The sequence below is a fragment of the Schistocerca serialis genome, chromosome 3 (genome assembly GCF_023864345.2).
Source record: "Schistocerca serialis cubense isolate TAMUIC-IGC-003099 chromosome 3, iqSchSeri2.2, whole genome shotgun sequence".
Lineage (NCBI taxonomy): Eukaryota > Metazoa > Arthropoda > Insecta > Orthoptera > Acrididae > Schistocerca > Schistocerca serialis.
Genome location: NC_064640.1, coordinates 447214672 through 447230270, shown reverse-complemented (window position 1 = coordinate 447230270; position 15599 = coordinate 447214672). Strand labels below are relative to the sequence as shown.

Below are 15599 nucleotides of genomic sequence, written 5' to 3'. Positions count from 1 at the left end.
GTGACAGTCTGATGGAGAAGGTCACCTCCCATCATGTGCAGTACCAACAGTGAAGTGTGAAGCATGTGGTGTTCGGTATGGGGGTGTTTTTCGTTATTAGAGTGTGGTTCTTCACTGCACTTAAGGAAATTCTAAATGCGGATGGATTTGAACTCATTTTACAATATCGTGTACTGCTTACAATAGAGGGACAGTTTTGAGACAGTTATTTGTATCTGCATGAGAATGCACCCTGTCATGAAGCATCACCTGTGATGAAATGATTTGTGGACAAAAACATTTCCCCGAGTCGCGATCTGAACGCAGTGGATCACCTTTGGGACAAATTAGAGCGTCGACTCTGCTCCAGACGCCAGCGTTCGACATCACTACCTTCTCTGCATTCGGCTCCTGAGGAAGAATGTGCTGCCATTCCTCTACGGACATTCAGACACCTCACTAGAAGTATCTCCGGCAGAGTCCAAATCCTCAAAGGCGAAGAATGGACACACCCTGTACTAATGTCCACTAATAGGTGTCCGCCTATTTTTATACGGCACGCGTACAAATTTGAATTTGCCAACTGGAACGCTTTCGGATAATCGATGCTTTACTGCTCAGACCTACGGACTGCAGAGTAAGGAAACGCCGCCTTATTTCACGTTAAAGAGGGGAAAATGCACGTGCAGTAACAATAGGTGAAGGCGGAGTTACCTTGGAGACGGTGAGGAGCGCGTGGCTGCCGGCGGGCAGCACGGCCATGAGGTGTCGCGCCAGACTGCGCAGCGTCGCCAGGCGGCGCTCGCGCTCGCACAGCTCGTGCTCGGAGCCCGAGTCCGAGATGCCGGAGTCGGACAGCGAGCCGTGCTCGGCCAGGGTGGACAGCAGGCAGGCCGGCGCCGTCCCCGCCCCCGCCCCCGCCACTGCCACCGTCGACGCTGCTGGCGCTACCGCTGTCGGCGTCGGCGTCGGCGTCGCCGCTGCCGCCACCGCGACGCCCTCCGTCGCGCTGCCCTTGTTGCTCTCCATCAGCATCGAACTCTGCACACAGTGAGGCGCCAGGCCGCTTTCACGTAGCCGTCCCTAGACAGACCTCGGCGATACTTTGCCAGTGCTGGCTAAACCGTCCCGCACCATAAACCCCGAGTAAAAACTCTGATAAATGTTTCTCGGTGTTCTTGCCGCGTCAGATTTGCTTGTATGCTATACCTTTCAACGACTTCATCCATCGTCGTCGTAACTATTCAGGTGTCGTACTAATAAGCCGTTTGGTACTTTCGTACGCAGTTGGACGAACTGTGTCATGGAGACGTCACTAAGTTATTGACGTTCCAGATTCTAACGGAGATTGCACGGACATCTGTGATGGAGGGACATAAGTAGAGGTGCTGTTTGTGTTAGATGGTACGTAACTGAGGTATTTCTCTGTGACCTTTCAGCATAGAGTGCCCGTTTACATGCACCACTAAGGGTGTATGTCCTGGTTAAAGTTGGTCCATATTTTTATCTGAAAGGGTAGCTGCACGGAACAAGATTTTCGTTCCATCAAACAGTCGTATGATGAAATGACAACATTTCCGCTATCGGCTGTGATAATTGTTGATTTTTCATTATCGTCCAGTTTGGGCTATTATGCCATTTTCGGATTTTAGTTTACGTCCAGCCACTAGCATATGGCGCTCAAAAGCCAAAACTTACTACAAGTAGACTTGGGTACGTTCGCTATAACAACAGTTTAAAATTAGTAGAAACGGAAACACTGTTCAGTGCGAGTGAACTGTAGTAAAACTCATATCACTGGCACGTAATCAGATTAGCAACTGACTGCACGTTGAGGTGGTGGTCTCGTTACACCAACACCGGAATGAGTACTCTGTTGCTGATGGTCTTACCCGTTTGAGGATTGCAGGTGCTATGACTATTTATTTATTTATTTATTTATTTACTTAAATTACAGTCCACTCGTGCTGGGCAATGTTCTCGATTGTACCGCAAGTTTTAAACTATTTTTATACCTAGTGTACGAAGGACTACCTGTCGTAAGTTTTGTGTTTTGCCGCCATATTATAAACGTCACTTATCACTGAAAAAGGCATAATATCCGAAAATGTATCATAGTTCATTTTAGAAATTTTGTACGACTATGGTACCTGAGCGATAGGAAATACAAAGTGCATCCGAAAAGTTCGCTGAATAATCTCAGAAAATGAAGGAAAAAAGAATTTGAAACAAAATACCTTTACTGACCCTCAAAGTGGTCACCATTAGCTACAACACACTTCTGACATCAGTTATAAAGCTGTTGTAAACTGTCAACAGACGCTTCTTGTACAGTCGTTCGAAGAACCGTGATCGCGTGTTGTTGGATATCCGCATCATTCCAAGAGATGGAACCTGGTACTACCAACACGATCCGGAGACCAAGCCACAGTCAATGGCATGGTGTTAATCGTCTTCCTCGCCTCTCAAAAAAAGTCGACTGACAAAATCCCAAGACTAAGATGGTGTTGATCGCCTTTTTCCGACAGCAGGGGCTTAGCCATCAAGGATTTGTATCCGAGGTAGACGGGGACAACGATCAACAGCATGCCACTGACTGGTGTACGTAATGGTAGCACCAAGTATCTCCTGTAATAATGTGATTCCACAAGAAGCGTTTGCTTCACAACAGCTTCAGAACCGATTTCAGGAGGGTGTTGGCGATTACTTTGAAGTCCAGTAAAGGTAATTTGTGTCTAACTCTCGTTTCCTTTATTTTCTGACACCATTCAATGAACTTTTCAGACACCTTCTAATCTTCATATGGATGTGTTCTGCGATTTATCAGAATCGCGATATTTAATGTGGCATCGGTGCTCTGTGCAGCGTTCTGAAAGCATAGTACGTACTGACCAACGTAACTGCAACCACATTCCCAAGGAATTTTATAAATTCCTGGAACACTGACACGGTAAGAAAACCGAGAAACATTTATCCAAGATTGCCGCCGCGAAAAACTACGTTCTCACCTCTCTGAAGTTACATTCTGACAGCACCACTGGCTATATTTGTATCACTGTAAATGATAAACTACTGATTCGGACCAAATACAGATTATTTTATCAGGCAAGACCCACTGCTGTTGCACCATTGTCAGTGGATCCTTTTATTACTGTGAAATGTAATTTAGATGGAAAACCAGTTGCTAGATGTACCCTTGCTCAATATTTGCTTGTGTACGCAGCTGCTTCTATTGGTACAGCTGTGTCGCTAGAAACTAAGCATGTTTTTGATTTAACTTTCTTCGTGTAGTGCAATTTGGGACCAATAATGTTTTTACATTATCTCCAAAATCTAAGTATCCATAATATTTCAACTTGTATTCATTTGAACTGCCGATGATGTAGCTCTAAAAGTATGCAAATACCAACCGACACACAAATACATAACCAAATAACGTACGAAGATGTGTGTTACACAATCATCCATTTTGGTAAATTAGTTTACCTGCCTGTATTTTAATGAAGGATATACATGAGGTGGACAAAAACATGGAAACACGAATAACACACAACCATTACGAAGCTTAATACGGTGAAGAAAACCAGATGGTATTCGAAACAGCTTCCGGTCGTCTAAAAAAGGAAAAATACAGATTTTGAATTACTTTCAAGGGAATATTATACCATTATTCCTGCAAAATAGTGGCGATTTCAGGTAACGATGATGCACGTGGATAGCTATGACGCACCCTGCTCACCACAGCAGGCTACAATGAATCAATAACATTGAGAGCAGGTGACTGTAGTGACCGCGGGAGATGCAACAATTCATCTTCGTGTTCACAAAACCAGTCCTTGGCGATTCCAGCTGTGTGAACAGGAGCCCTGTCATCTTTGAACACATCACCACCGTTGGGGAACAAACATTGTAAAATGGGATGGATCCGATCGGCCAAAATGGTACAGGCTGCCCAAATCGCCCGTAGACTCGGCCAGACGTCATAAACATTGTGAAGCAAGAATCATCCGACCAAATGACTTTCTTCCATTGCTCAATAGTCCATGTTTTATAACTTCGGCACCACGTTTTCCCGTTACGGTCATTTGCAACAGTAACGATTGGTTTTGGCATTCCAGTTCGCCTTGTAGTTCTCTGCTTATGGAGCACCCTTCGTGTTGTTTTAGAGGTGACAGCGTTCGCGAATGCGACATTCAGCTCCGCAGTGACTTTTCTAGCTGCTGTCTTCTTATTTTTAGTGACAATTGTCTTCTATGACCATCTGCCACAATCGCTCAACACACACGTCCGTTCGCATTGTGAATTGTGTTTTTCCGGTTTATCTGTACGCGGTATGTATCTTCGAAACGGTGTCTCTTGGAACATCAAACACTTCGGTTACCTTAGTTATGGAAGCACCAACAATATTTTCGCACGTTCTAATTCACTTAGCTCCGACACAGTGCACTCACAACCGCATTGGACATTGTCGTGCCGTTCATTGTGAAATACAACATTGCATCCTGCAGGGTCGTCTAGAATCCGATCTATGTTCACGTGCGAATTTCTCACGGGATTTCCATATATTTGTTCGACTCCTGGTAGTATGTCTGTACCGCAAGCAGTCACAATATTTATGACTATTAATCTTGAGACATGAATTTATTAGCGACGCGTTTCGAACCACTAATGCTCATCAGGCATCGAGGCGTAATATAACTTTAGTATGGTTTTCGGTACTAATACTACTAACTACATTACTACTGATTTGTTGATTTGCCACGACATATGACACTTGCACATACGTCCACTGGCTACTGCGTTGGACATACGTCCTAGACCTGATGAAGACCCTAACAGATCAACAAATTTGCGATAATCTAGTTAGTAGTATTAGCACTGTAAATAATATTTGTTATATACCTCGATGCCTGATAATGAGCACTAATAGCTCGAAAGGTGTTGCTAGTAAATTGCCATTAGATTATAATCTTGAAACACTGTGACTGGTTGCTATGCTATTTTTTCAATGAAAATGATGGCTTCGCATATATACTTTGTTTTTATATACAGCGTGTATAAAAAAGAATAACCCCATTTTTTAAAAATCATAACTATTATGTTATTTGAGATACAAGCGTGAACAACGTACTGTTGGAAAGAGAAAACTCAAATTTTTACATGGTTCCCGCTAGGTAGCAGCAGTGTGCTCCCACTTCAGTTCTAGTAAAAAATAGTGGTGTTCTATGTTTTACGCAGTGCGTGACTTTCGTACTAGGTATGGTGTGAATCTTCCTACAGCGCAGAACATTAGACGATGGCATGAACAATTCCGAGAAACAGGTTGGCTGTGTAAAGGCAAATCAACGCGCTCCGCCATAGTTCCACAAGGAGTCCGTAGAAATCCGTTCGCCGTTCAGCTCGACAGCTTAACACGCCCCCGATGTCCGTCCGGCTTGTGTTGCGTCGACATTTACACATGAAGCCATAAAAAATTCAGCTATTGCAAGATCTTCGTGAAGGCGTCAAACAACTACGTGTGGCGTTCTCTAATTTCGTTCTTGGCAAGATGGAGGATGACAGTTTTCTTCCAGGCTTAGTGTTTAGTGACTAGGAAACATTCCATTTAAATGGAAAGGTGAAGAACTGTCATAATGGGAGAATATGGGGTACGGAACAAAAAAAGAAATGGCTCTGAGCACTATGGGACTTAACATCTGTGGTCATCAGTCCCCTATAACTTAGAACTACTTAAACCTAACTAACCTAAGGGCATCACACACATCCATGCCCGAGGCAGGATTCGAACCTGCGACCGTAGCAGTCGCGCGGTTGCGGACTGAGCGCCTAGAACCGCTAGACCACCGCGGCCGGCCGGTATGGAACAACATGAAGTTGTACAACGTGAGAAGGATTCTCCAAAATTTAATGCGTTTTGTGCATTTTCACAGGAAAAGGGGTATAGTCCATTTTTCTTTGCCGAGAACATTGTTACAGGAAGCACAGCATCTCGTTATGCCTGAGAACTTTCTTTTTCCACAGATGAAGACTGATTCGAACTACTTAATTTACCATCAGGATGGGGCATCGCCACACTGGTATCTGACAAAGCAGGAATTTTTAAATCAAAGGATTACTGAATGATGGATCGGTCGCACTGGAAATTTGTGGTAAGTTCTATGGGACCAAACCGCTGAGGTCATCGGTCCCTAGGCTTACACACTACTTAATCACTAAGGACAACACACACACCCATGCCCAAGGGAGAACTCGAACCTCCGACGGGGGAAGCCCCGCAAACCGTGGCAAGGCGCCACAGACCGGTCGCACTGGATTAAATCATTCAGCCTCACATTACTGGCCTCCATGGTCACCGAACCTGACTACATGTGATTATTTCTTATGAGGGTTTATAAGACACTGCTTATGTGCCTCCATTACCAACAACAATGAATGAAAGAAAGAAAGAACTGAGATACCCCATAACAGCAGCTGTGAAAGCTGTAACTCAACACATGCTCACTGCAGTGTGGGAATAATTTGAATTACAATGGAATCACTACGCTTAGCTGCATACATGCGTTGATATACGTCAACGGGGACAGTCGAAAATGTGTGCTCCGACCGAGACTCGAACCCGGGATCTCCTGCTTACATGGCAGAAGCTCTATCCACCTGAACCACTGAGGACACAGAGGATAGTGCGACTGCACGGTCTTATCTCCGGCACGCCTCCCGTGAGGCCCACAATCCCAACTTATTGTCCCGCGTTATATTGATAGTGCCCCTGCCCATTACACTCATTACTCGTGGCTTTTTGCGGATTCCCGTAAGAGTTCGGGCACTGTTTGTGCATCCGTACAGAAGATAGTCAAATGGCCGGTGAGCCTTCACTCACTCACTCACTCACTCACTCACTCACTCACTCACTCACTCTCTCATGTATATATTCTCTCGGACAAGTTGGAAACAACAGATACCATATTCACATATAAATAATTTGAATACCGCATTGACATATGCCGTGCATTTCAAGGGGGGCATATTGAGCACCTATGAAAAGATAAAACTTCGAGTTTCCCCTTCATCAAAAAACAAAATTCATTGTATGTGTTTATTAGTTTCAGCAATATAGACGTGCCAAATCGAATGATTCTTTTTGATACACCCTGTACTTTACCTTTAGTCATAAAAAGAACCCACTGGTGATAAGAATCACTACCATTAAATTTCGGCCAAAGAAATAGCCAATGAAAAATGTTTCTTCAAAGAAAGTTACCGTGAAGTACTTCATTTTTAAGGAACCATAAATGTAAGTTTTGAGTTACAGTAATACCAAGAGTAAACGATAACATTTAATGTTAACAACGCAGTTCCATCACAGCTATAATCCCTAACTTCATCTCACTTTCGTTACTGTAACAATCCTACCGCCAAATTTCAAAACCTTACAGTACAGGTTCTCTGCTGCGTTCGTCACGCAAAGAGTCCGGGTGTGAAGCTATGGTGACTTGTACCGAGCAGTTGCTGAGAAAACGTGAAACATTTAATTATAATAATTATAATAATATACACGACATCAGACGGTAAATAATCTGATTATAAACATGTGTGTCACTACAAAACAGTATTTACGTGCAAGATCTCTAACATGAGCCAACCACATGAAAATTAGTCCATATTTCATCATCACCTTAACATCACCCTCCTCCCTCTAATTTCAAATATTTATCTCATTTATTGGTGAATCTTACAAAAGAAACCACTCGTTTCCCAAATTTACTGAAAGATACAATAAGCAAAATTTAGTAAATATGCTGCACTCACAATGATTGGCAAAAGATATACCGGGACTGGTCAAAATAATATGAACACCCTAAAATAAACATCTAATTTCCAGATCTTGTTTCTGACTCCGTTGTAACGCAGTGGTGTTATCTTCTGTTTTCATCTTTAACTTTACCTTGCCTCGAAATGCTCTGAGGCCTCAACACGTCTGCAGTCGTAGCGGTAAAATGTTGATTTACCGTGATGTTCATCCATTCTGCTAGAATCCCTGACAACAGTTGAAAATCTGCCAAGTTTATCTAGAGCTACCGGATACATCATCATCGAAACATTTGGAGCTCAAAGAATATCTTCGTCTGTAAAGTTACTGTGGAAGTAAAACTTAGTGATGGATGCAGCAGGACCCACTAAAAGGAATTACCCGCACAAATAAGAGGCCGCGAAAGTTACTGCTGAATTATGTGCATCTGAAGGGTTCAATAGTGCAAGGAGAGCGAATTCTGCACTACCGACACAGATAAATGTGTGTATTGTATTCTTGGGAGTGTACTTGTACCTTGTCGCGTAGCGACGGATATGTAGAGAACGTCACAATGAGCTGTGATATCATGGATACACTGCCCACCAAGAAGGAATGGTGCGACATTAAAGAAAGTTGGTAGGCGTTTTTCTACCTCTGAGAGACGTCTATTCAAATTTCGCGCCAGTCGCGTAAGAGTGGCGGTAGTAGCGCCACTTTGAGGATGCAAATCAGGTTCGCTTTAAGTAAACCCTCTGACGGTCGTGAGCGTTAGTTGTCTTTCAGGCTGAACGTGGTGAGTTATGTCAGTCAAGAATGTCTTTAAGGCGACAAAGACGCCATTTCGACACCTCACTGAGTTGAATGAGGTCGTGTAATAAGGCTACGAGAAGCTCAATGTTCCTTCTGTGACACTGCAGAAAGACTTGGCAGGAATGTAGCCAATGTACATGATTGCTGGCAGCGGTGGTCACGAGCATGTACGGTCAAAAGACGACCGGGCTCCGGAAGACTACGTGGGACTACTGAAAGGTAAGACCAGCGTGTTCGGCGTACGCCTCTGGCACTTCGTACAGCATCTGCAGCAGCAATTTGAGCAGCACTTGGCTCCACAGTGACAACGAACTGTTACAGATCGGGTACTTCAAAAGCAGCTCTGAGCCAGACGCTCTGTAGCGTGCAGTCCACGGACGCCATACCACCGTCACCTGTGACTACACTTGTGTCAAGCGAGAGCTTACTGGAGGGATGTTGTGTTTGCTAATCAAATTTGGTGGCATTGATGGCAGTGTGCTGGTTAGGAGGCCAGTTGTGGGCCTGCAACCAACGTATCTGTGTGCTAGACGCACTTGACCTATACCTAGAGTTATGGTCTTGGGTGAGATTTCGTATGACTGCAGAAGCACTCTCCTGGTTATCCCACACAACGTGACAGCAAATTTGTACGTCAATCTGGTGATTCGACCTGTTGTGATTCCAGGAGTTGTTTTCCAACAGGATAATGCTCGCCCACATACCCTGTTGTAACCTCAGATGATCGGCAGTGTTGACATGTTGTCTTGGCCTGCTCGATCACCTGATCCGTCTCCAATGGAGCACATATGAAACATCATCGGACGAAAACTCCAGCGTCATCCACACACAGCTTTAAACGCCCCTGTAGTGACCAAGTGCAACGGCCATGGAAGTGCGTCGCACAAGCTGACATCCGGCATCTGTGCAAAACAATGCATGCACGTTTGCATGCTTACATACAACATTCTCGCGGTTACACCGGTTATTAATGATCCAGCATTTCCCATTTTCAATGGCTTATCTCGCGCTTGCATTAACCTGTGATCTTGTAACGTTAATAACTTAAATATTTTATCTAGACAGATGCGTTATCGAAATTTCGTTAGTATACCTTAATTATTTTTTGGTCTTGCGATTTTTTTCCGTCAGTATATATTCCAGTGCCCTGTCTCGCACTGAAAGTAAAGGTGACTGGTAAGGACTTTGAAAATGTTATGTGATTATTCATTCAATAACGTAAGCATTGTTCACAGCAGCGTTTTGCCTCTTTCAAGATGATACTATACTGCCTCCATTCACGGGACTGGATACGCCAGATACTGTTATGACCGCGAGGATGAAAAAATACGCGTTTCTGACTGCACATTTTTAGACTGTAATATTATCCCGTAATTGTGGGACGAGAAGACGGAAAAAAGTAAGCATCGTTTAGGATAAGCACAATGAACACGTTACACACCGCATTTAAGAAGACCAGTGAAATTGTCATTTCAGGTAACAAGCCGGCAGAAAGTGCACAATCACTAAAACTGTAGGCATACTGTTGTCTTTTGCGCTCACAATAATCAAAAACAAAGAAGGGAAAACACCTATATGTTATTAGGACACGAATCAGATAATGAACGGGCACAATGTTGAAAACGGCAGCAAATTCTCATTTTCCATTTGCGGATGGTCCATGAAATATAACTGTGTATTTCCTCGGTAGAGTGATGTAAATCAATGCCCTGACGATTGATTCGAAAACCCCAGTACATCACGAAACAGTTCCATTGAAAGAAGTATGCCTTTGGTTGCCTGTGATATACAACAAACCTTATACAGACTTTCACAACATACATCTGCAGCTCAAGATACAATCAACAGAGCGACGTCGAATTTTCTTACGATTAAAGTCGCTTTAAATGTTAGGAAAGTGCCCTACCAACATTTGGACTTCAGATCTTTGGATTACTGTCTTGACTTCAAGCGACACTACACTCCAAGGAACTAGTAAAGGATTGCTACATTTTCCGGGGTGATCGTATAGCAGCGGAGACTGACATTTAAAGCCAGAAGCTACGCTGCAGCGATTAGGACAAGGAAACAGCGTGCCCGAAGCCGCGAGCAGACGGCCATTACACATGCTTGTGTGCCCAAGAAGTGTTTTCCAAAGGCCTGTCAAACATACGTTGTTTGCATTGGTTCCCCAGTAGCAGCGGCGCGCATACCGCGGCACTCAGCTCCCTGTCGTATATGCTCCACACGGAGAACCACTTCACAACAACTGGAAAATGGACGCCCAAGTGCTCCGCTCAGAGAGCGCCAAAAAGAGGTTTGAAAGCAATTATCGTCAAGAATTAACACTCCTCGGATCATACTGGAGAAAGTAATCGAGTTTAGTCAAGGTCCGTCACCAAAGCTACACCCTCTCAAACAAAATTTCAGTTCACATAAATAAGGGATTCGCGCATGTGAGCGTAAGTCATTGCTGGAATTCTACATTATAAGCTATGGCCCGAAGGTACTGTCACTTAAGTGAGCGAATGTCGGTCTAGGATAACGCTCCACGACTTTTGTGCAAAGCCTAGGGCTATTTCTAGTCAGTTCCAGATATCTAATTAGTATATTGTTTGAGCGAAGTTTGTGACAGTAATGGCTTCACACCCAAGAACGTTGAAATTATACTGATTTGTTGGAAATAATTATACAGGGCCATTTTAAATTCCAGTTTCATTCCATGATGATTAAAATGAAAAGCTTCAGAAAATTCATCAGTTATACTTGCTCCAATTTGTTTAGGTCTCCACAGTAAGTGCCGGCAAACTAATATTTACTTTTTAATTGCAAATAATCACTAGTTTCAATCCTCTGAAGGCAAAGAGACTAAATCGTAAACTGCCATCACCTTAATAGTTTACTTCCTAGTCTTCGGCGAGGTTCATGATCCATTTGTTCTCAATAATATTCAGACCCAGTTGTCTCCATTAGATGCATACGCACAACACAGGTGAGAGTACCGAAAGACGGCGACTGCGTCGGTCATCAAAATAGTGCGGAAAAATAGAAGTAACATCTCGGGTGAACACCTCGGAGCACATTATTTCTCACTCACGCCGAGAAAACTGACTGACTACATGGTACAGTCTTAATATAAAGTCGACTGTATTCCTGCAGATACTGTTAAAGAAAACTGCATATTGGGTCACAGACCTGATGAGTGTGAGATAGATGATTACTAACGTTTCCAATAATTTTCCAAGCCGAAGGCACGAAACAGACCATTTTTTCCATAAAAACTGAAGAAAAACCACTGATGAAGGGTGCAACACGTTGTGAGGAATGCCTTTGAATCACGCTATAATCTTTTGCCAGTCGTTACCTTAAAAGCTGGTACAACCAGGGATTGAAATTAGCACAAATACGTCGTAAATAATGACTCACGTGTTTCACTGCCACAACCCTGTCATACGTAAATACGAAAGAAACAGTTGGTCAGCTGCCTCACATGTTAACTTTAATATTCTCAGAACCGTAAAACTTTGAACATAGCTGCTAAGGTCCAGTGACCGTGTCAGAATTTTATTGTAACAAATAAGCCCTCGGTCACAAATATTAAGTCAAAAATTGACCTGGTTTCGACGCTACTATGAGCGTCGTCTTCAGAATTCCGACGCTCATAGTAGCGTCGAAACCAGATCAATTTTTGACTTAATATTTGTGACCGAGGACTTATTTGTTACAATATAATTCTCAGAACCGTTGCAGATATCATATGAAGTTCTAGAAATGTGATCGTACGAAATCGGGAAGTTTGTTCCTGTATGATACGCGTTTGAAAGTGTTTTTATCTAACGATATACTGAAGCAACAATGGCTTCTTTCAAAGAATGTATGTAGTTTTTTTTAATTTATAGGAAAACATTCTGCAAAAACAGGCGAAAAATACGGCGATTATTAAGGTCAATACAGCCAGTATGGGGTAGGTTTCGTGTAGTTTTACCATTTCGCGGAAAATCTGCTTAAATAATGCCAAGCCAACATTCTTTGGTCCATGTTTCATGCATTTTCACCTCCTTTTGCACAAAAGTGTAGCAATGCACTCTTCATGTCATAGCTCCACACTATGAATAGTACGTAACTGGCAGGCTGCAGCTGCTACAAAATATAATGCGCCACTAATGTTTTTGTTGATACAACTCTGAAAATTTATACGTTTCAAATATTCAATTCTCCTCATTTTTGTCTATAACTTCATGACATCTTTTTGCCTAAAAACAAACAACTTGATGCGTCTATATTCCACCTGTCACCATCTTTCAGAATTATGAGGAGCAAAAATGTTAACCATATTTGGCTCAGAATCTTTTAACTTTAGTCCCTTGTTTGTAGGAACAGAGTTGTCCTGAAAGATAAGGGTACATCACAGGTCTTTCCCAAACCTAACTTTCATGCTATCACATGGTAAAATAGATGAAAATGGTTCACCCATGCAAGTCACCATTACTAAGACGTAATTTCCATGTAAATGAACTGGGCCCACCACAAAACAGTATCAATCAAAACATTCCTAAATATGGTTGCTACTGAAAATACTGAAAAATTTTTGGCAGCTGGCATGCCATTAGGGCCCACCCACAGCCACCTAACATGACATAATTCACACATTAAGACAGACGACATGACCAGATGCCAATGTAACTGTACACACACACACACACACACACACACACACACACACACACACTCACTCTTCCATCAGCAGGTTACGTAAATAGTTCCAAGTTCAAATCTCTGACAGGTATAACAGCCACAACAGTGTTTTAGTGTTGTTAACAGCCCTGGTGTGGTATATAAAGAATGTGAACAGTGATAGATGTCGAGTGATCACTGAAACATGCAGAAATGCCATGTACATTTGTGAGGTGGCAGTATCAGCACCTCACAGAGTGTCTCCACTCAGCTGACTGAATGAACCGTGAAATATACAGTTTTGCAGGGCATTTGGATATTACAGATGCCAAATGCTGGACTGCATGAAAACTTGGCGGCAGGCATACTCATTGACAAGGTTCCAGTCAACCACACTTCACTATCACATGGGAGGATCGTCATACTGCGCACCAAGCACATCATAACCCCATCACATCTGTACCTGCCATTTGAAAACAAGTAGTGGACCCCGTGCAATGTTCTGTGTCATCCTAAACCATTGGTCTGAGACTACCAACACCCACACTATGAAATTACTATCCCACGTATACACGACAAGTAACACTGCAACACAAACTGCTACGTCTGGAGTGATGCCGAGACCATGAAGCACGGACTGCTGATGAAGGTCACCAGATACTATTCAGCTATGGATCATGGTTCTGTACAAGCCCAACAATCCCATACGACCATTGTTAGAGTATGTCAGTGACCTGGGAGAGGTCCCATTCTTCCAATGTGTTAGAAATGCACAGCAGTGTTTCTTCTGGCATCATGGTGTGAGTAGCCATTGGGTATGACTTCTGGTCAGGCCTGTTAGTGATTGAAGTACCTCTGATGGCAGAACGAGATGTCACAGACATGCTGCATCCTCGAGTATTACCTCTCACGTGACAGTAGTGTGGTGCAGTTTTTCATCAGGACAATGCTTGTCCACACATGGCACTCATCTCTATGAACTGTTTGTGTGATGGTGAGCTACTCACATGGTCAGCAAAATATCCATTTCTGTCCCAGATAGAAAACATGTAGGCCAACTCCAGCCCAGTGCCAGTATCCAGGGTATCACTGACCATACACAACAGTTGTGGGCCAGCTTACCTCAGGAGAGGATACAACTGCTTCATGACACTTCCAAACCAAGTCATGTGTGCATCCAGAGTAGAGTGTACAATGTCATACTGATTATCAGGGTCATACTGATTATCAGGGTCATACTGATTATCAGGGTCATACTGTTAAGTTCTTTGTAAAATTGACTATATTATCACTGTTATGTCATTACATGCCCTCTGAACTGATGAAGTTTCATTTTCTTCACACTTTCCTTCTGGGTGCTTCACTTTTTTGTGAGGCAATGTAGTTACTGCTTTCCTGCATGTGTAATCTTTAGAATCTAGATAAACATTTTCTTTTCTGGCACAAGAGTTGCCGCCGCCACCCCCCCCCCCCCCTCCCATTGTTCTTAAGTTTAATTTAAAATATGTGATCTACAGAGGGGAAGAAAATATGAACCATTCATTTAAAATTATATGAATCAATAATTATGATGAACAACACAGGAGCCAGCTAGCAGTGATGCAGAAAATTTACTGACCAATGGGAATGGATATCTGGTGGCAGAATTTTTCTACTGATTTCACAATCTAACAAATATTTTGTGCAGTTCTAGTGCAGACAGATTGGTTAGTAATATCAGATAGTGATTCACAGATAGCCACAGAAAGAAGTCGCAGCACTTATCACTGGAGGCACAACTTTATACAAGGATAATTCAATCACTATCCACAATTTAGTTATATTTTTGTTTATTTTGATACCACTGGTGTTTTACATTGATGACTCATGCATTGTTTATTTGTTGTTATATCTTTGCAATTTTCAAGCTGCTAGGTCAGTTTTGTTATCACTGCCGTGCTCTTAATCATGACTGCTCTGCTGTCTATTTGCACTAATGAAGAGCAACATTCAGTGATCTGTTTTTGTCATCGGCAAGCGTATCAGGGGCTGAAATTCACTGAAGACTTTCAATACAGTACAAGAACAGTGTTCTGCCACAACGGAGTGTCTATGAACAGATTGAAAAATTCCGAAATGGTCACACAAGTGTTATGCGTGATGAAGGAACCGGACGACCATTTACTGCCACAAATGAAAAAACCATTGAGTGTTCACGTGAAATCATTCTCTTAGACAGACGATTAACTATTGACGAAGTGGCACACCGTCTGCAAATTAGTCACTGTTCTGATTACAAAATCATCCACAACAGACTTGGGTTTCATAAAGTCTGTGCAAGATGAGTCCCAAAACAACTCACACAGTTGCATACATAATCACACTTGGA

At 42.8% G+C, this 15599-nt stretch overlaps 1 protein-coding gene across 1 annotated transcript in view; it reads right to left on the bottom strand.

Annotated features, from left to right (window-relative positions):
* Nucleotides 1-208: 208 nt before the first annotated feature.
* LOC126470344 (uncharacterized) overlaps nucleotides 209-15599 on the bottom strand; it is a 913419-nt gene continuing 898028 nt past the window's right edge. The window contains exon 22 of the mRNA XM_050098134.1: nucleotides 209-1020. Within this exon, the coding sequence (XP_049954091.1) occupies nucleotides 643-1020 (378 nt within the window). The 3' untranslated portion in view covers nucleotides 209-642. The remainder of the gene's footprint in view (nucleotides 1021-15599) is intronic.